The sequence below is a fragment of the Spermophilus citellus genome (assembly GCF_964194105.1).
Source record: "Spermophilus citellus genome assembly, chromosome: 2".
NCBI classification, from domain to species: domain Eukaryota; kingdom Metazoa; phylum Chordata; class Mammalia; order Rodentia; family Sciuridae; genus Spermophilus; species Spermophilus citellus.
In genome coordinates, this window is record NC_138183.1 from 149,779,067 (window position 1) to 149,801,184 (window position 22,118).

General features: G+C 40.5%; 2 protein-coding genes across 5 annotated transcripts in view; both read right to left on the reverse strand.

Moving 5' to 3' along the window:
• The window catches only part of ARHGEF12 (Rho guanine nucleotide exchange factor 12), a 140,122-nt gene extending 130,119 nt beyond the window's left edge, over window positions 1–10,003 (reverse strand). For all 4 annotated transcript variants that reach the window (XM_081311302.1, XM_081311300.1, XM_081311299.1 and 1 more), the window contains exon 1: window positions 9,630–10,003. In XM_081311302.1, coding sequence (XP_081167428.1) covers window positions 9,630–9,661 — 32 coding nt within the window. In that variant the 5' untranslated portion in view covers window positions 9,662–10,003. The remainder of the gene's footprint in view (window positions 1–9,629) is intronic.
• A 5,620-nt stretch (window positions 10,004–15,623) lies between these two features.
• On the reverse strand, window positions 15,624–20,918 carry TLCD5 (TLC domain containing 5). The gene is made up of 3 exons (XM_081282281.1): window positions 20,849–20,918; window positions 18,253–18,452; window positions 15,624–17,020 (listed from the first exon to the last, which is right to left on the reverse strand). Exons 2-3 carry the CDS (start codon window positions 18,449–18,451, stop codon window positions 16,482–16,484), a joined length of 738 nt encoding a protein of 245 aa, XP_081138407.1. The 5' UTR covers window position 18,452; window positions 20,849–20,918; the 3' UTR covers window positions 15,624–16,481.
• Between the last annotated feature and the right edge of the window lie 1,200 nt (window positions 20,919–22,118).

Consider the following 22,118-nt stretch of genomic DNA (forward strand, 5'->3'; position numbering starts at 1 on the left):
TGTTGTATATTTAACCTGAGCAGAAACATTTAGTAGTTGGATCATTTAAGCCATTTTTTTCTTCCTTATGCTTTTCCATATTAAAAAAGAATCGAAGAAAGTAAAGCAAATAATTACTTTAAAATGATTAAGAATTATCCTCCTTCCTTGAGGAACAAAAAAATTGACAATTCATATTTAAAGAAAGCCTCCTCTCTACATACCCCAAAATAAGGCATATGACATACTCAATTCTATCACTTTGTTTATTTTCAGACTTCAGCAAAGCAAATATAGGGTTTTGTATATGGATAACATAGCTACTGGTCTCAAAAGGAAATTCTCTAAATTTCATTATTTTAGTATTCCAATAAAACTGATAAATAAATCTGCTGTGTTGTTTTCTGAATAGGCCTTAACCAGTATCATATACAAGATACTCTACTAAGTTAAATTATGTAGGGTAAAATTTAAAAGGAGAATTGGAAGAAAAAAGAAGGAAAAATTCTAGTTACGACTTTTCCTATTTCTCAGTACTGAGGACTGAACCTAGAGATATTAGATATATCCCCTAGCCTTTTATTTCTTTTTTTTTTTAATATTTTTAGTTGTAGATGGACACAATACTATGTGTTTGTTTGTTTGTTTATTCATGGTGATGAGGATAGAATCCAGTGCCTCACACATGCTAGGCAACTGCTCTACCACTGAGCCACACCCCCAGACACCTTTTTATTTTTTATTTGAGACAGGCCTCATACTTGCAATCCTCCTACCTCAGCCTCAAGAGCAGCTGGCCTTTGACTCTTTGGAAATTAAACAACACTTCAATTGTCACAGAAATCAAGTTCGATAGAACAACATTTTATTACATGTTCTTACTTCGATTGAGCAGTATACATAGCAGTAACCTGCAAATATGACTATGTCTTCATTTTTCATTCTAGGATCTCAAAGCACTTTACAAACATTATTTTAATCCTCCCATCACTGGAGAGATAGATATTATACAACATAATCTACCTACCACTACAAATATTTAAATACCCATTTAGTAGTACTTACTTGCCCTGAGAAGGTTTTGCCCAAACAGCCAGTAATACAGGAAATAAGCTGACAGTGCATGTGCCACCAACAATCTCCAAAAGGATCAGACCTTCACCCACAAGAACCACTTCCTCTGAGTAAACCACAGAAGCTACACTGGGCAAACCACAATATATCAGCTTGTGTCTGTAACACAGGCAGATAACCCATCTAAAATCTATAGAAGAATATGGTTATACACCTTCATAGAATTTCCTATGTATGTTAAAGTGTACTGGAGAGAGAGCCTATTCTTACAGACAACATATAATCGTATTCAGCATTATGTGATCAATTTCAGGTACAGTTCCTTCAGACACTGATAGTCTCCAACAGTTTCTGTACAACAAAATAATCTACATTTTCATAATTCATGGAAAATCTACAAAATCCTCTCTGCTCTTTTAAATGTATGAAATGAAAATCAGCATTTATATGTAATATTTGAGCAAAACAGTGGTCTGAGAGCATTACCTTTATTTTTTGTTTTATTTTTCAGAGTATAAGCATTAACTAAACCAAATTTTCTTATATACTTCTAATTTCTGCATGAACTCACAGTCCCAAGATAGGAAACAATTTTTCACTGGCCATTAGATTTGCTTGTTTCTAAACACTGGGAAACCACCCAGGCCTGTCATGTGATTATAATTTTAAAAACCAGGACTCAGCATTCGAATTAGTAAAAGATCCTGTTTTGGTATGAATCTGTCAGCTGTGCTGGTGCATGTTAACTCAATAAGGTAAACTTAGTCTCTTCTTGAATAAAAGTCAACGCCACACATGCTTATGTAACTTGAGCACAGAATCTGACCTTCAGCATCAATTTATGTATTATCTTTACAAATTAAAAAAAAATCATTTCAGTCTTGGTTTCATAAAATTCTCTTGAAGTCTTAGAAATATCTTTCATATATGGCTATCTTGATATCCCAGACACTATAAATTGAAAAAGTAAAATTCTCTAAATTTGGCATGTTTCCAAAATTCTAAAATAACTATCAAAACATAAAGATATCCATGTAAATAATCTTATACTCAATTAGTATCAAAGAAAACAGTCTACAGATAAAACAATCAAGAGTTCTAAAGTATTTTACAATAATTTATGCATTTTTTCTGTTATAGTCTTGTCATTAGTAACAATTCTTACAAATATAAAGGCATCAAAGTAAAATATTTCAATTTGAATTATATATTTTGCTAGAAAAAATACTGCTAAACATTGCAGGCAGTTTTACTAACAGAAATAAATAACAGGAGACAAAAAGGTAAAACAATGAAAAAAGAAAAAACAATATACAACCTAAGGTAACACAGACTGAAAAAAAAAAAAAAAACACTGGAAAAGTAACAATTTCTGGATGTATCGCACAATATTACAACAGATATTTTATCTTAAAGCTACAGTCATCTCTTCACTTCAAAGACATTTTATCTCACATCTAACTAATTTAAAATATATATTTTTATTAATTGTTGATGGACTTTTATTTTTATATTTATTAATATGCAGTGCTAAGAATTAAACCCAGTGGCTCACACATGCTAGGCAAACACTCTACCACTGAGCCACAACCCAACCGCCTGACTGGTTCCTAACACTTAAAATTTCTATAGTCTACTTTTTTGTCATATGATTAAAACATCTGTTACATTAAGGGCACTTATTTGAAAGCATAAGTTTGGAAAGAAGACTTCTATGATGTCAGTAATTGTTTAGTTGACTTGTTAATTATACAATTTATATGTTTGTTTCATTCGATTGCTACATTTCTTACATTAATTCTGAAAACTACCTAAAATAAAACTGGGGCTGAGGATGTGCCTCAGTGGTAGAGTCCTTGACTAGGATGTGTAAGGCCCTGGGTTCAATCCTTAACATTGCAAATGACATGAAATAAAAGTTAATTAAAACTGAAAATCTTTCTACCTGTAATTTTTGGTTATTCCTGAATCAAAGACTTCTGAATCACTGTAAAATTTTTGCTTCTCTAAAATATGGGTCAAGCTTGACACAGTGGTGCATGCCTGTAATCCCAGCGGTTTGGGAGGTTGAGATAGGAGGATGGTGAGTTCAAGCTAGCCTCAGCAACAGCAAGGTGCTAAGCAATTCAGTAAGATGATGTCTCTAAGTAAAACATAAACAGGTCTGGGGATGTGGCTCAGTGGTTGAATGCCCCCAAGTTCATCCCCAGTACCCAAAAAATAATAAATAAATAAATAACGATAAAATACAGAATATTGTATTTTGTACTAGGAGAGAGACTAAAGAAAAAATTGTCTAGAAGAGCAACTGGAAAAAGCTAATACAATATTAACAGAGACAGGTTGATTTTTAGACAATGGATCAACAGAAAATATACAATGTAGCTAAGCAAAAAATAAGGAAGGTAGTGGAATGGAAATAGTGATGAATAACTGTTTGAACCATTTAGTCATATAAACATTAAAGAGGAAGAGAGCATTATGTAGCTTAGGATAGCAAGAACATATAAGTACAGGAAAATCCAAAAGTTAAGTTTGAGCTGGCACGGTGACACACACACCCATAATCTCAGGGACTCAGGAGGCTGAGACAGGAGGATCACAAGTTCAAAGACAGCCTCAACAATTTAGTGAGGCCCTGTCTCAAATTTAAAAATTTAAATTAAAAAAAAAAAAGTTAGTTTACAACTAACTCAGTGGTAAAGCACCCCTGGGTTCAATCCCCAGTGTGGTGGTGGTGGTGGTGATGGTGGTGGTGATGATGATGATGATGATGATGGAGGAAGAAAAGAAAATAGAAAAGTTTGGGTTAAAGATCAGGAAAATCAGCCAGATGCAGTGGCACATGCCTGTAATCCCAGCAGTTCGGGAGGCTGAGGCAGGAGCATCCCAAGTTCAAAGCTGGCCCCAGCAATTTTGCAAAGCCCTGGGTAACCTATCCTGTCTCAAAAAAAATAAATAAATAAAAAGGGCCAGGGATGTGGCTCAGTGGTTAAGTGCCTCTAGGTTCAATCCCTGGTGCCAAAACAAATAAACAAACAAAAAAGATTAGGAAAATCTTCCTAAGACCTATCAGTTTTCTGTTCAGTCTCCTGAGGAAGTGATAGACACTTTATCTCCGGAGGCAGATATTTAAAGTTAGTATAGATGAGTACCAGAAAGAAAGAATCCTGCAAGAGAAAAATCCAAGTGAGGTTGGTGAATTTGGAAAGTAATTAAAATATAACAGAAAAATAATACACATAAAAAGACAATAATTTAAAATGAAAAATGGGCAACTTGAAAATCAGATAATCCAGGTTAAAATCTTGGGCCTGTACTTTCCTGTTTTATTATCTTTTCTTAAACTCCATGTTGTCTTACTGTGTAATGACAAACACAGGATCTGCCCTTTATGTTGAACTGAAAATATTGCAAACACTTTAAAAAAAAATCACAATACCATAGGACACCATTACATACATGAACATATTTTATTCAAAACAAAAAAATAAAATTATAATTTTATTGGTTTTAAGATTTCTATTCAAATGGCCCTATTTTGAAGATTAGGAAATTATTAAAAAGGAAAGGAGCATGTCTTCAAATTAAGCTTTAAAACATCATAAAAACCAAGTTTTAACAGATGAGACCAAATGAGTTAAGCTTTCTGTTCCATATTTCTGAAAACATGGCAGGCCACTTTCTAGGACAGAAACGATTATATAACTTTTTTTTAAATATGTGTGTGTGGTCCTGAGTACAGAGTCCAGGGCCTCTTGCATGCTAGCTAAGCACTCTACCACTGAGCAAGACCCCTAGCATGGTAATAAGTGTCTATAATAAGATAAAATTATTAGCTGCAGAAGAATGCCTCAAATTATCTCTGGTGAACCATTCAAATATCCTGCTATTTCTGTGACCCATGGCAATCACATATGTATACTCAAAGATTTGTTTTTCCAATTGTTTGCTCACAGAATATCTACAATGTAAAATTTATAGGTTCCATGAACATCTGCCTCATACTTTTTTTTTTGAAAATTCAAAAGTAGTTTTTAGAAAAAACAAAAATAAACCTACATGTCAACTCAAAATTATAGACTATATGTTGACAACTGGGAACCACAGAAGTGATTAAGTGGTATCAACAGGTTAACATACTTTTGAAATGATTTCAAATAAAATTTCTCTTGTCAATTCAAAGAATGTATTTCTTAAAAGTGTGCCATTAGTAAAACTACATGACTTAATACTTTTTAAAAATTTGCTTTGTACTCTATATATGGACTCATAGAAAAATGTACAAGTGAATGCACTACTGCATTCCTATATGAACCAAGATTTTATAATGAACTAAAATACAAAAATAAAACAATGCAGGCCCAACACGGTGGCACATGCCCATAATCCCAGCAACTAGGGAGACTGAAGCATGAGGATCTCAATCTTGAGGTTGGCAAGTTTGAGGGCAGCCTTACCAACTTAGACCCTAAGCAACTTAGCCAGAGCATGTCTCAAAATAAAACAAATTTTAAAAAAAGAAAAAGCTGGGGATGTATCTCACTGGTAATGCACTCCTGGTTTCAATTCTCAGTACCCCTCCCCCCAAAAAAAAACTAAACTAAAAAATAAAATACTGCAAAGTTAGCACTGTGATTCTTATCCCCTATTTCAATTTTGTGTTAATCAACCGACTAGCTTTACAAGAAAATGTTACAAGTAATTTCACCTTGCAGATAATGACTCATACAACCTTAAATACAGCAGACAAGTATGAATTCTTTTTTTAGCCAAAAGCATTATTATATGGCAACTGTGGCAGAAAAAGTATCCTGAATAAAAATGCTAATTACTTAGTACATGCATATAAAGTTACAGGTCTCCACATTCACTTTAAAAGTTTGCTTGAGTTAAACAAGCTTAAAGCTGATTTCAGTGCTAAGAAAATTCCATTACAATCAAAAAAACTTTATCTACAAATAAAAAACAAGAAAAATCCATAAGTCACAGACAAAACAAAGATCCATTTATTTCAAGGAAGACCCTTATAACTTTCCTGCCCTGTCCTGTACTTGAAAATTCAGTTATGGAATCTGTCATAAAATCATTTACTGAGTCCACTGAAAGAGAACTCTCTCCTTATTATCCCTCAAAAGAAACTCTAATTATCATAGCATGGAAAAGCTCTCAGGAATAGAAGAAAGGCAAGAAAGGAAGATTAGAAACAATTAGGATATACTTTAGGTCTGAAGGCTGCAATTAATGTAGACTAAAAACCAGCAATCAGACATTTCTACCACTTTTCAAATGCTCATTCTAAACAATGAAAACTTATATAGTCTGCTGGTTTTCATAGAAGTTACAGCAAGCAACCAGAAGGTATACATATATCAATGACTTAATTTTTTTGTTTGTTTGTTTGTTTGTTTTGGTGGTGGTACTGGGGACTGAACCCAGGACCTTGTACATCACAGGCAAAGCACACTCATCCACTGAGCTACATCCTTGGTCCCAGATTTTTTTTTTTTTTTTAAAGCTGCTCAGATATACCACATAGAATCAATAGCTACCATGAATGTAGTTTGAGTTTTTTAAGTTAAAAAAAAAAAAGTGGTAACTGAAGAGTAAAAGAAAAAGGGGGAAAGAAAGGAGCAAATGAATGTTAATTTAACTGCAAAATAATAACAGGATGTAAGAGAGTTCTAAGTATCCAAAGTGACCAATCAGAGACTAAACATAGCTGAATTCTATCCCAGCCCCAGCACGTCCCTAACACAAGAATAAAACCCTTCTTATCTTGTTCAGCCATGTGTCGCCTGCCACAAACTGCAAAACAGAACAACGCCCAAAACCAGCTAGTCTGATTTCAACTGAGGACAGACTCTGTACTCAGAAGCCCACAATGAAAGAACTCCAACTCACACAGCTGGCCTGGTGGTTCTGTACACTCTACAGAACAAAGCCATACCACATAGAGTACTTCAAACTTGAAAGGATCTCTAAAAAGCTTCACTGGCACTATTAATTTGCCAATAGTCCCAGAATCAGTAAAATACACCCAGCACAAATTAAAGCCAGATAGTGGGGGGGGGGGGGGGGGAATGAAATAGGTAGGGTTGAGAGGAAGCTAGAAATTATTCTACATTTATAATTTTGTTAAGGACCCTGGCATAGAAATAATACCAAAACCATTACTTCCAGATTTCACCTCAATGTATATTCAAATCAGGAATCACTCTCTTGAAGAGAAATGGCTGCTTAATTTTTTATAGAATAAGGTGATATGGTGTGTTTAAAAAAAAGTCATATAATAATTCCCATTTTTAAAATATTAGAATAAATTCCTAAGAAACAGTTCTCAGCAAAATTAAGCAGCCTCTGATTTGTTTCTTTATCTTTTAGAAAAATATGTCAAAGGCCATGCACAGTGTCACAAGCCTGTAACCCCAGTGACTCAGAAGGCTGCGGCAAGAGGATTGGAAATTAGAGGCTAGCCTCAGCAATTTTGCAAGACCCTCAGCAACTCAATGAGACCCTGTCTCAAAATTAAAAAAAAGAACTGAGGATATAGCTTAGGGGTAGAGTGTTCCTGAGTTCAATCCCCAGTACTAAAAAAAAAAAAAAAAAAAAAAATAGTAAGTTTAAAAAAAAATAAGCCAGGTGCAGTGGTACTCACCTGTAATCCCAGTGACTCAGGAGGCTGAGGCAGGAGGATTGCAAGTTTGAGGCCAGCCTCAGCAACTTATCGAGACCCTGTCTCAAAATAGAAAGGGCTGGGGACATTGGCTCAGTGGTTCAAGCATCCCTGGGTTCAATCCCCACTACCAAAACAATTAATATTTAAAAATTAAAAATAAATTTAAAATAAAAATTACCTCATTGAGCAGCACCTAGACCACTGTTAATCCTCAAAACAATTTAAAGATTAATCTTAAAATAATCATCTTTTGTGCCCAGCCCAATGTCTGGCAAAGAACAGGCTTTCAGTAATTGCATGGTTATTAAATATTATTACACTATCTAATTTACAAAAAAAGGACACAAATCCCAAGATTTTATTTCCAAAAAATGAGACACCTGAGAAGCAATGCTTAAGAAATATCATTTCTTGGGGGCTTTTAAGTGACTTTTGTAAGGAATCAGTTGGTGACCCTAAGTTCTGTTTCTACAAATTAAACACCCAGCCCCTCAATGAAAATCAACACCACATCAATTCCTAGTAAGATTTCTTGTCTACATGTCCAACGAAAAGGGCAAGAATTGAGTGGACCAGGAAAACAATTATCCACACACCCGTGAAAGTGATTTCTCAGAAGCAAAACACCCTCAAAGGAAAAGAAATAGGGATAACTAGAATAAAACAAGAACACATTACTCATGTGAAGTGTACTCTCAGAAAAATTAAAAATTTATTCACTGAAAATGAAAGCCCACTTACCAAAATATGCAATGGATAAACATAAATAGTTTAAATATTTAATGGAATCTTTTAGGTGAACATTCATGTGACACTGCAAAGCCATCAACAGGAAGAGGAAGTTCTGTTTCTGGAGTAGCTGTTATGGTATGATAATGGAATTTGGCCCTTTTAAAATCAACAAATGAGTCTTACAATTGGGTGAAACCCTCTTATTAGGAAATTAAACTACTTTCTAAAGGAACACTATTGTTGCACTCTTCACCTGAGATTTGCCTTTAAATTCAAGTTATTTGATCTATTTTTATGATGGAATAGTTTGAAGGCCGACTTCAATATAAAAGTGAGCTGACTGAAATTTGGGAGTAATATAGTCCTAAATAAATTCAGAAATAAAATGTGGTAAAGGAAGCAATATGCTTTTTTCCCTTAACTTACGATAAACTCTTAAAGACTAAGGGAACTCCAGTTCAACCACACATAGTCTATACATACCATCCTGCAACATTGATAAGTAAACAAAATCCACTTGCCACACTTGCGCCTTGCTTAGAGTTTCCATCCCTTAAACTTAAATGTTTCTGGGAGATGAAATATGAAAATATATAATTAAAGACAAGTCCCACAGTTTTTTCCCTCATTGCTTTCAGCTCCTGGATTCTGCCTCCGGCAAGAGCCTTTGATTTACTGGCAATGTCAACATTCTGGAAAATTATTAGACAATTAATAATTAAACACTTCGGGTCAACACTCAAGAGATCAAGTTCACAAATTACCATTCAGCAGGCTGAAAATTAAGTCCAAGGATAGAAATTTCAAAAATGTAACAATGTTTAAGAAGTAAATCCAATGATGCACCAATACCCATGGACTTCAAGAACTGACCTTCACCCAAAATGACCTTCCTCTTGCTTCAAGATGGGTACAGAATTCTAATGCACACTTCAGACAGAAAAACACAATCGTGGTTTCCACTACCTCTTCTCTGGGGAAAGTTTCTCTCCAAAAAGCACTACATTTCCAAATTCAATCAACTGGATAACTTGGCAGAACCCCTAGACTAATTGCACAGCTCCTTTTTCCTATGCCTGTCAACTTCACCGGCCAAAGGCAATCTGCAATCACTGACTTTCCTGTTGGATCGGGCCAAATCCAGCGAGGAGGAATTCATACCCACCTGTCCGTGATAGTCGACTGTGTGCCACTCATTGGGGCCCTTGGCGAGAGGTCCTCCTTTTATCCAACTTGCATTTTAAGGTAACACCTCCACCCCACCCCCAGTGCTCTAGGATCAGGCCCGATTCCGGCGGGGACACAAAAGTCCAACTCAAAACTCCATTCAGTCATCTAGAACATCCGATTGATGAGGGTCAAGGAAAGGGAATGCGGATTGGAGCAAAACAAGTTATTTCCCAAAACAAACCCAGAGAGTCAGCGGAAGGCAGTTCTAGAGCTAGCGATAAAATCCTCCAGAAGGCACAAGGAGAAAACTTCGTCACAGAGGGAAGTCCGCGAGCCGTGGGGAGGGGACCTGAGAATCCCTCTGGGGCTGGGGTGGAACTGGCTCAGGGACGGGCGTCGCCTACTGCTCCGGAGTCGCCGGGCCTCGAACTGCCAGCCGCGGCAGGACCGGACCTTCTGGCCCCGGCTCTCTATCTGGGGCTGCCGGCGGCTCGCGGCCGCACTCTCGGCCGAGTCTCGGGCCGTCCCGCGCCGGTCTCGAGCAGCCCCATGTCCCCGGGCCCAGGGCCCCTCTGGTCTTTCTCGCAGCCCCCACCAGGATCCAAGCGCAGGGTCTAGTCGCGGGTGCTGAGGGGCAGAGGGTCCCACAGCCCCAGGTGACAGGGACCGGGTCTCAGCGCCGCAGGCTGCTCCCCATCCTTTTAAGGCCCGGACTTTTCCGCAGTCGGCACCGGAGGCGGCGGCTCCTCCCCGACACCCCGGCAGGCGACGATTCCCGCGAGGAGCTGAAGTCCCCGTCCGGCCGGCCTGGAAGTCCCAGCCCAGGAGCGGGAGCGGGAGCGGCGGCGGCGGCGACTGCAGCACTCCCAGCGCAAGGCCGGCACGCCGGGTCCTGGGGGCCCTCACGGGAGCGCGCGTGGAGGGCGGAGGAGGCCGCGGGCGGTGGGGGCCGCGCGACAATTACGAGCGCGCGCGGGGGTTCCGGTTCCGGTTCTGTCTTCCCTGGCCCCGGCGCGTCCTGCGCGAGCGAGCGAAGGAGCAAGCTCGTCCCCTCCCCCGCCGACTTTTTGGGCCTCCTCCCCTCTGACTTCGGGAAGCCGCCTCACCGGGATCCCTCCGCCGCGCCGCCGGCGCCCCGCACCCGCCGCCCGCGCGCCGTCTCGGTTTCGCGCCGCCCTCGCGCGGACGCCTCCGCCGAGCCATGTTCCAGGGAGCGAAAAAGTAGTTCTGCGGGCCCGAGGGAAGTGGCAGCCCACTGGTCCTGGGAATCCCACCCAAGGCGCCTCGTTTCTCCGGCCCTCTGAGTGCTTGGGGTGTGCACCTTCGAAAATGACTTGCACCGAGTCGGCTTTAACACAGCCGACCTTCAAGGAGCATTCCCTCCAATCCCAAGGAGTTCACGATGTAGGGTCTTTGATATTATCCGCCCCACTTGTCCTGGAAACTTTTATTCCTGAGGAGGATGTACTTATTCATATTTCCTGACAACATTTATCAAATGCTTTTGACTGCTGGACGCGAGCTCAGGTCCGGGTGCCTCCTTCTCTCGTGGAACAAACCCCAGCCTAGACAAGTTTTGGCGATGACCGCTCACCTGAGGCACCTGCTGGCCTCGGCCTCCAAGGGGGCCCGTCACGCACAAGCCTTGGCTGCCAGTGCTGGGCTGGAAGAGGGAGGCCCGGAGGGCTGGCAAGAAAGGATTTGGGGACTAGGGCTAGCGTTTCTTGGTATAAATATTGCTTTTAGGCTGTTTTGCCTTGGCAAAACGAAGTGTATTATTTGCCAAATTGAGGAAGCATGGTGTTTTCCATAGCGACTTAACAAGCTTGTTGTGGAAAGAGAGAGAAGAAAATAAAGTATAAGTATTCAGTAAATAGCATCCGGTTCTCTCTGAAGCCTTCTTAATTTTAATTATTTTTCTGGTTTCTTTCTGTACAGGGTAGACACTTTAGATAACTCTCTAGTTTTATGATGAAATTATTCAGTATTGTGACAATTGGAGTATCACATACAAATATAGTTCTCCAATCTTCCTGTGTAAAGTAGCTATCTCTTTTATCCAACTCTTTTCTGACTTCTGAGATTAAACCTGCATCGGTGGTAAAGAGACTTTCAGCCATTTTGTGGAAATCCAGTCTAATAAACAGTGGATGTGGAGAGAGGAAACAATTACCTCTTAACAATGCTGTTTCTAAAAGTCATTCTACAACAGTTCATGAAAGGATCATTATCCCTGAATAGATGCATGAGTTCAAGCTGACGTTCGAAAGGGGTAAAAAAAAAAAATAGAGAAGATAAACAGAGCCAATGATGACTCTCTTTTTGCTGGATTTTTTTTTTTTTTTTTTAAGTTCAGGGCACAGCCAGCTAATTTTGTAATGTTTATTTTTGGAAAGAATAGAGGCAGATTAGGGTTCCAAGCCACTTTCCTATGATTAGACCTGGACACATTGCCACCTGCTGGTGCATCCCAACATAACAATTATATTCTGGAGACTCCCAGTTAAATTGTTTCTATACATAACTAGAATGAGTTCACCATTGGTCCATATTCGGCAAAATACACACCTCATCCCCTATCTTAAGAAATTGTCCATAAATGTACTAAATGTCTTGTTTTCCCTTATTCTAACAATGTTAGAATATACATATGGAAAGAATTGGACCCCATGACTCATCAAATGAATTTTAAAAATTAGTTCCCATCTTCCATTCAAGTGTGCCTCAGTACTTAAGCTTCAGGAATAAAACAAACTGGGAAAGTTTCCTAATTCACCTTCTCTTCCTTGCATACAAAACCTCTTGGCAAAGGGCTGTCAAGATCCTTCCAAACTTAACAGACCTAAGGTTCTAGCTGTGAGCAAAGAAGGCTGTGGGAAAGCTTCAGAAGATGGTTAAAAAAAAAAAAAAAAGAAGAAGAAGAATTGAATTGAAAAACTAATGGTTATTCATCCCAGAACTACACTTTTTAAAATTTTTTTTAGCTGTAGATGAACACACAGTATTTTTATGTGGTGTTTTATGTGGTGAACCCAGTGCCTCACGCACGCTAAGCAAGCACTCCACCACTGAGCTACAACCCCAGCCCCCTACACTTTTTTTTAATAATGAAAATCTCTATAATCACCCACAAAACACTAGTGATAAAAGCAACAACTTACAGTTTTGGTAGAGCAACTATTCTAAAGACTCTGTGTATGAAAGTTCTTCAGAAGAGTCAAGCTGGCCCACATAGAATACCATCCCTTGGGTTAGAGTCCTATGCCCAGAAAAGTGACAGTGGTGACCCAGACCACTAGTCAGACTCTTTGAGAGGTTTTTCCAATAGGAGTTATTCTAAACCACATCCTCATTCTGTCATCCAGTTTTTCAGCATGCTTATTATGTACCTACTATGTGTCAAGGACTGTTATAGGCCCTGGAAGTTCAGGCCTTGAGATGGCCAGAAGCCCTGTCTTCAAGGACCCATTCAACATCATCATATTCAAGGGAACTGCCCAAACAGGTGGCAGAACTAGAAAGAATTAAGTTCTTCCTCTTTTGGCAAACTATTTTCTGTATGTTGGTTATTGCCTCTCCCCAAAATAAAAATATTGTAGGAATGATTAATGTTAAACAGCAGATTAGAGATATTTCACCAGTAAGTGTAAATAGGAATCAACATTTCTACAAGTCAAAGGCAACTACTGGGCTTCTTTCCTCTTTTTATTTATTTTGTAACTTCTTGGCAAAACTCAACAAAGACATAAGGGCAGACTCTGAATTTATAAAAAGTTATTTTATTTTTTATAAAATTTAGTACAAATCTTATCGAAATATAAATCCTTCTTGAGCAGTGTTAGTTATTATTACATAGTAATCCAAATGCAAATGAGTACTTCATTTTGTCAGGCCAGACCACAGGTTAATTAGCCCTTTATCTACTTGTGGTGCAAAAACTCAACATCTTAACTGCTGAGTCATTTTCATTTCACACTTTTCTCCCAGAGAAATTTCTTCAGTTATTAGCACAAAACCAAAAGAGCTGAAATGAGGGATCCCCCAACCCAGCATTTATTCAGATTTCTCATAATGAAACAAAAACAAACACATTCCCATGAGAGTACCCCAACAGCAAGATCTGCAATCCCTTTACGTCTGATGGGTAAGGGAGAAAAGAACTGGTACCAGATTAAGCCTATTCATTTGTCTGGTATGGAACAGGTTGCAGAGTGCCAAAATTCAAGAGCCAGCTTTTTCTTTTTATTTTAAGTTCATGTGCCAAGCCACTCTTTTCTGCTAGGCTTTTGCTGAAATCAGCATTCCCCCACATCCTACTTTGCCCACAATTTTGCTGGAAAGAAGTTCACCAACATTTTAGGGATACTAATCATAAAGAGGTGGAGACGCTATCTGTCAGATTATCTCAATGTCCAGCAAAACTCTTTAACTAAATTACAGTCGTTTTAATGTGCCTTTAAAGTTACTTTTTCCTTTGCAGTAATAACTTTATGCAGTATTAGACCTTCCCTGTCCCCGGTTTCTGAGGCCAATGATTTTCATTTTCAAGACCACTTATTAGGTTAGTATCTCCAGTGGCCATGGACTGATACTTCCTGTTGACCTTGACTTCAGTAGCACCATTTGCTTACTCACCAACCAATCACCATTGGTCAAATAAGATGGTAAAAATAAATAAGCAATAAATACATAAATAAATACTACTTCATCTTTTTCATAAAAACCCTACATTAAAGGCCTCCATTAACAAAATGCCACATAATATCTCTATGAAATACAGAGTATTTCATTCATTCACCTGGGGTTTAAATTGAGAACAAGAGTAGACAAGTGACATGCTTAAATGATCTGGCAAGGGAATAGCAAAATCAGTTAAAGTAAACTCAGGAATTCTTGATTCCTAACCCCTTGTTCTAAATTCGTATTTAAGTTCCTCCTATGTGAGATTAAAGATTATCACACTAAAAAAAAAAAAAAAAAATTCCCTTCCAAGACTGGCCTTGTCATTTTAGTTTGTTCTTAGAGACTGGCACCAGTTTTAGAGAAAGGACAACAAGTAGTAAGAGTACTAAAAGGGAACGTACCTGAAATGCAAAAAAGAAAAGAAATTAGCCTTATCACCCTGAGGCCACACATTAAAAAGTCTTTGGTTCTAGTTTTGCAACACGTACTCAGAGCTGAAACCTGAACTCCCATCTCAAGCACAGTGGAATCCACATGGTAAATCCCTATGGAATTTAGTCATGGCCTCTCATGCCTAGGAGATTAATGCACAAAAGCCCCGAGAACTGGCATAGTTTTCCTGGTTGGGCAAAACCCGTACAACAGGACTCAGTAAATCTACCCACACCTCATTCATCTCATATCCAAAGTTCTGGCTCTTATGATTTTTGTGCAAAAAAAGTTAATGTAACAGACCCGACCTGCTCTTCTCGGAAAGGCCTACAAGGTTGGCCCTTGATGGGCATCTGGGAACTTAGATTATGAAGGGCTCTCACCATTCACTGATAAGCCTGGCTCAGCTGGGCATGGTGACACATGCCTATTATCCCAGTGATTCAAGAGATCGAGGCAGGGCGATCACAAACTTGAGGCCAACCTCAGCAACTTAGCAAGACCCTCAGCAATTTAAGGAAGAATCTGTCTCAAAATTAGAAGGGCTAGAGATATAGCTCAGTGGAAAAGACCCCCTGGGTTCCATCCTTAATACCAAAAAGTAAATAATAATCATCATAATAATAAAATTTTAAAAGACTGGCTCATTGTCCCTTATTTTTGTGTGTGTGTGTAAACAACAGGGCTTGTGCTGAATGCTGTTTTCCTTTTGGGAATCTTGACTCTTGCTACATGCCAAGAGGCTGCCTGTATGACCAGTCGCCAGTAGAAATCTTAGGCACTGAGTCTTTTTTTTTTTTTTTTAGAGAGGAAAGGTGGGGGGGGGGGAGAGAGAGAGAGAGAGAGAGAGAGAGAGAGAGAGAGGCGCGCACTGAGTCTTTAATAACTTTCCCTGATAGGCAATATTTCTCATAAGTTGTCACAAAATATTTCCAGAAGAATTAAGCACATCCTGTGTGATCCAAATGGAAGAAGACTCTAGAAGTTTGTGTCTGATTTCCCTTGGTCCCAGGTGCCTTTTCCCTTTGATAATTTTACTTTGTATCCTTTTACTATCATAAATCAAAGTTGTGAGTGAGACTGTATGTTGAGCCCTCTAAGTCCTCCTAGTGAATTATGGAACCCAGGGGGTAGTCTTGGGGACCTCCAACACAGTGGGCACAGGGAGGTTCAGGAAGTGACCACCTACCACTGCCAGTTTCACTCACCTCTTATCACCCTTTGTTTAAGCAGATCCAATTCTCTGATCAGTGCTCAGAATGCCAAATGTACATCTCTTCCTGAATGTCCCTCACTTTATAGTACATGGAATGAACTTAAATAAATGGGCTACATGAAACAGGAACAAGTATATGCTGAAGAAATTCCCAAAGGAACAAGAAACAGTACTAAATTTCTTCCAGTTTCTTTCAAGGCTATCTGAATATCATGCTTCCCAAGGACAAGAGGACCCAAGGTCACTGTATTTTGAAAACGCCAGTAGTTCTCACCTCATGGTCCTGATATCTTCCCAGCAATCACTGAGGATTCTCACTTTCCACAACTGTGCCATTGTAGAAGTTACTGTTTTAATACTGTATATGCTAGGCTTGAAGACTGACCAAAGTGATCAATAAATTTAGCCCTTTTTTGAAACCGAAATTTGTTATGAGCGTGATTCCACGACAGTAAGATTTCTGACCTAGTTCCCATGCCTGACTCAGTCTGATCCAATATCGGAAGCAAGCCTTGGCTAGTGTGTTTTGAGATGTCCATTATGTTTTAGCTGCCGTTCCTCACTCCGCCCGCTTCTCCAGGCATGGTACTTCTTGATGCTTTTCTTCCATGCAAAACGCCAGATGCTAAACATGAAACACCAAGACACAGCATACATCGCTACTCCCCCGACTTTCACAAACCACTTGGGTGTGGGGGAGACCATTTCACAGAAAAGCAGGCGAGCTCCTACACCAATCCTCACTCCAGTGAACAGAGCCACAAAAAGGAAATCCACCACATCTCCAGTGAAACTGTGATAGTGTCCTGTTTCACGGAGAAACCAGCGTATCTGGAGCAAGGGGTTGGTGATCTCACTTCCAAAAAGGACTGCATTGACTTCTGTGCCCGACTCCCCAAGCACCAGGGCCATGATAATGCCCAAGATACTCAGTGTGTGGTGAGCCAGCATCAGGGCACCCTCAGACTGGAAGTAGATGCACCAGCCCAAGTCGAAAATGAAGTAGCCCAAGGTGAGACAGAGAACGTGAACTTGGAGAGGTGTGTTGGGTGAGCCTGAAACAAACCAAGACAGAAGCAAATTGAGTAATTGGGGATTGTGCCATCTTGCACAGTGATCCTACATTGTTCTTTCAAACCTTACAGAATCACTGAAGGATACAAAAAATTGTGGCAGGCGCAAGCTTTTGAATGATAACAACAAAGACTAAAATCTAAAACCTTGATCTTTATCAAACTGAATGATGTTGGCCCCAGAAAATGCCATTCTAATGAATCAGAACAAGGAGTGTTCTCTGCTGTCAATAATCTCAGGGTCCTCTCTATAGAACAGTATAAAATCAAGTCAGTATGTTCTTCCAATTAAAATCAATAAGGATTTTTTTCCTCTTTTATTTTTTTAATTTAATTTTTTTTCTTGGTACTGGGGATTGAACCCAGGAGCTTTACCACTGAGCTTAGGTTCCTTTTTTATTTTTTTTATTTTGAGACATTATTTTTAGTTGCTTAGAGCCTCACTCAATTGCTGAGGCTGGCCTCAAAGTTGCAATCCTACTGCCTTGGCATCCTGAGTTGCTGGGATTACAGGCAAGAGGCCACTATGCCTGGCTTTCCTCTTTTCTTTAACCAGATAAAGATCTATTTCCACACTTGGGTCATTCTGTCCTAAATGTCAGAAAAATTTCTTAACTTAATGGATTAAGTTATTGGATACTAGTAGCACTAACCATTTTGAAAGCAGACTCTGGAAAGAACCCCCCAAATTAGGATATTCCCATGTCCAAGCACATAGGGTGCAAGAATCTGAAATGCTTGAAACCATTAAGAACCATTATATAAAACAAAGCTTAAAAAACCCTTTCACCTCAATTTGACAGATTTGGGGAAAACTTGAACACTCAATTTGGGAATCTAAGGAAATTTTTTAAAAATCTATGGAATTTTTAAAAATCATATTCCAATGGAATTGTGGGTTGAATTGTGTTCCCCAAATTCTTATGTTAAAGCTCTAGCCTCTTGTACCTCAAAATGTGACAATACCTTTAAGAAGGTAACTCAGTTCAAATAGGGTCATCTGGGTGATCCCTAATCCATTATGATTGATGTCTTTATAAGGACACACACACAAACACAGCAGGGTGACCATGTGAGAGGGCAGCCATCTACCAGCCAAGGAGAGAGGCCTCAGAAGAAACCAACACACCTTCCACCACTTTGATCCCATTCCTCTAAAACTATCCCAGAAATCATGAATCGCTATGGAAAGATCCCTAATGTCCTCTACCTACCTGGGTGGGTAAAAGGCCAAGGACCATCGATGAAGCCAATATAAGCTGAAAGGACTATAGAGAGGACTCCATGGGTGAACGTCACCAGTCGGCAGCTCCACTCATAGCTTCGGTGCTTATTCAGATGACAGAAAGATGCGTAGATTGAGAGCCAGCCACAGAGACTGCACAGCACCTGCAGACACAGAGCCACTGCCATCCTATGACAAAAAGACCAAAACCAGAGAACAGTGGATGCACCCTAAGAAAACAGCACTGGGGTGTTCTGTATACAGGTCCTCATTACTGTTATCGAATAGTTCAAAAGCAGCGCTTTTACTGAAATGCTTCTTCCTTATCTACATATACAAGAATCTTCTATTGCAGTATGGCTATATATTGACCACTCCAGGGTCCTTAGAGAAAACTTGTTGGCCACTGGTGAAAACTGTAAATGAAACTAGGAACTGCATTCTAACATCATACGTTATGGTTTGTATAGGAGATGTCCCCCCAAAGCTCGTCTGCTAATACAGGAATGATCAGAGGTGGAATAATTGAATTGTGAGAGCTTTGACCTAATCAGTCCATCCTGGTTGGAATGGACTAAATGGGTGGTCACTGTAGGCTGGTGGGGCATGGCTGGAAGAGATGGGTCACTGGGGGCATGCCCTGGAAGAGTGCACCCTTCACAGATCCCTTTCTCTCTTTTTCTCTGCTTCCTGGTTGTCCTCTGTCATATCCTTCCCCACCATGTTCTTCCTCATCTTGGATCCAAAACAATGGAGTCAACCATCCATGGACTGAGACCTCTGATACCATGAGCCAAAATACATTTTCCCCCTCTAAGTTTTCTTGTCAAGTATTTTGGCCACAGTGACACAAATGCTGACTAAAACAACATATTATAATGAGCAGATGTCAACAATAACCCTCTGGCGATGACCAACCTTTGACAATAATACCCAGAAAATATAGTACATGTATCTGATGTATTCACATCTCAAAAATCTCAGTGCATAGTTCTCATGAAAAAGCACAACACTTTGGTTTCTGCTAGAAGTCATGTGACATGTGACAGTTTCATGTGGTTTTAAGCTGAAACTAAATTCAGCTGAGGTTTGGATTTGGGTCAGGGGTTTATCAGTGAAAATCAAAATTTGAGGTATTAACCCAAATATAGAACTGAACAAAAAGTCCAGACATCCTGGAAGGGTGTCTGGAAAAATCCAAATTGTAGTCTGTTCTGAAATCCAACTCAACCACTAGGGAACAAGAATTCTGAGGCACAAGAGGAGTTTTTATTGAGATGTAAAAATACCTGTAAGGCAATTATTCAGTTAAAAAAAATGAAATAAAAATCATAAAGTTACACTTTGGAATTTTTACTTAAATAAGTTTGGACAAGAACAACTATTGAGTGAATTTGGCCATACAGAAATAAAATCCAAAAATGACCAAGATGCCATTATTAATATTCACTAGCTCTTCTGTTGAAAATACAAATAAAAAAAAAAGTCAAAAATATTTCAGGTATCTGTCTCATCTCAGCAGGAATTTTCTGCATGGCTACTCTTAGTGCTTAACCCTATTCTGACAAGTGAAATAGTATCTGTGGACCAACACACTTCAATACACAAGACACTCCCAAGAATGTTATCCAGAGAGGACTTTATGAAGGTCAAGTTCTGTACAGCTTTCATCTGAAATCAGATTTCCATTCAAGAAAACAGCAGGTGTCCATCAAAGACCTAAGTTTCATTGGGTCTCTGCCCTGAGCTAGCAGCATGAGTGTGGGCAAATTACTTCAACGGCAGAGACTATTTCTCCTAAAACAAAAACAAAACAGAAGATAAACGGGAGGAAAGAAAAAAAAGGACTTGGAGAACTCTCTAGTCCAGTCCAGCTCTGACATGGGGTTCTAAGACAAATTTTGCAAAACTTCAAGGCCAATTTTCAGAGCAAGGAACAGAAAGACAAAGTATCCGGAATGAAAAGAAGGGTTCCCCTTATTTCCTTTTGAAGGCCAGAGTCACGGCCAGTAAGGCGGATCAGTTTGGACACGGCGATTAGTATTTTTAGAGTCTTCTTCTCTGAATCCTAATTCCCTGGCACACCAGAGCAAAGAAGGGACATTTGTAACTGGCAGATGCAACTCTGTGACCTTGGAGCTGCGTGTCTGGGTGCCGGCGTTGTGGATGAACTGGGGGTCCCTCTCGATGGCCCTGGCGGTTCGGAAGCCGAGGCTCCTCTGCGGCGGCGGGCACCCCAGGCCGGGCAGGCGAGGAGGGCACGGGGCTGGCTCCTTCTCGGAGCAGGCGTGGCCGGCTGCGAGCTGAGCGCCTTGACATCCCCGCTCCACCGCGCCTGCAGCAGGCTGCCACGCCCGGCGCCGAGCCCGGGAGCCCTGGACCGTTATCCCGGCACCCGGCGGGGCGCCCGGAGCCTGGCGCAGAGGCCCCGGCGCCCACCGGCAGGAGGAGTCCCTCCCGGCCCGAAGCCAGGCTGGCCCTGCCGCCCGCCCGCCTCGGTCCCTTCCGCGGGCCGCACGGGCTGGGACCCCCGCGCCCGAACCAGCCGGTACCCATCCCGCCGGGCGGCTCGCCCGCGCGATTACCTGCGGAGCGCACCGGGAAGCCTCCGGCGCCTCGGCGCCCACAACCCAGGCCCGGGCCGCAGCAACAGGAAGCAGCAGAAGGAGGGGGAGAGGACGAGACTGACAGAGGAGGAGGAGGAGCCAGGGGCCTGGGGGCACCTGCTGGCTAGGAGGACAGAGCGCAGAGCCGCAGCTGGATGAGGGTCACTCAGAAGGAGAACTGGATGGAGGGTCCTCCTATTTTGGGCAAGGGAAGGGAGGGCGATCTAGTGGTAGCGAGGCCGCAGGCTGTTGCTTGGTTGGTTGGTTGAAATCATCATCCATCCATTCCTCCCTTTCCACGGTGGCTCACCCTATCTACTCACCATTTATCGAGCGCCTACTAAGTGCTTGCACCCCTACCAGGCACTGTAAGTGATGCAACACAATCCTTCCTTAATGCTTGAATCTGAGGTGTGAAGCAGCACACGTATGATTGGTTACCGGGAAGATGTTCAGACCCAGGAATTAGAAGTTACACTAATTTCAGTGCTGTCACAAGTTTGGCGGTACAGCCTAGGCTTAAGAGTAAATCCTGCTGGATATGCTTTTGGGTGGGTTATTTTCCTGTCTCTCCCTTTTCGTTTTTTAAAAAAATATTTTTTATTTATTTATTTTTGTTCTAAGTAGTTATACATGACAGTGGGATGCATTTTGACACATCATACATAAATGGAGTATAACTTCTCAATCTCTGGTTGTACATGATGTAGAGTTACACTGGTCGTGTAATTGTATATACACACAGGGTAATGATTCCTTCTACTATCCTTCCTGCCCCACACCCCTTTCCTCCTTTCCCTCCCCTCTAATTCAATGGACTCTTTTCTTCCCTGGGTATTGCCCCCCTTATTGTGAGTTAGCATCAGCATATCAGAGAAAAAGTTCTGCCTTTGGTTCTTTTGTCTCTCCCTTTTCTTGTTTACAGAGTAGGGACAGTAATAATACCTATGTCATAATTGGGAGGGTGTTTGTTTGTTTGTTTGTTTATACCAGGGATAGAATCCAGGAGTGCTCACCCTGCAGAGGTTAGCCTTGTATTGGGATCCTCCTGCCTCAGCCTCCCTAGTGGCTGAGATTATAGGTGTGCACCACCATATCAGCCTATTAAGAGAATTTTTTAAAATTACATCTGTAATGTGCATAGAACAAAAGGGACATGGAAGTCACCATATAAATATGATATATTGTTTTTATTTCACTTTGGGTAAATCCTTATTCCTCTTTGGGTCTATTTTAATACCAAGGAGAA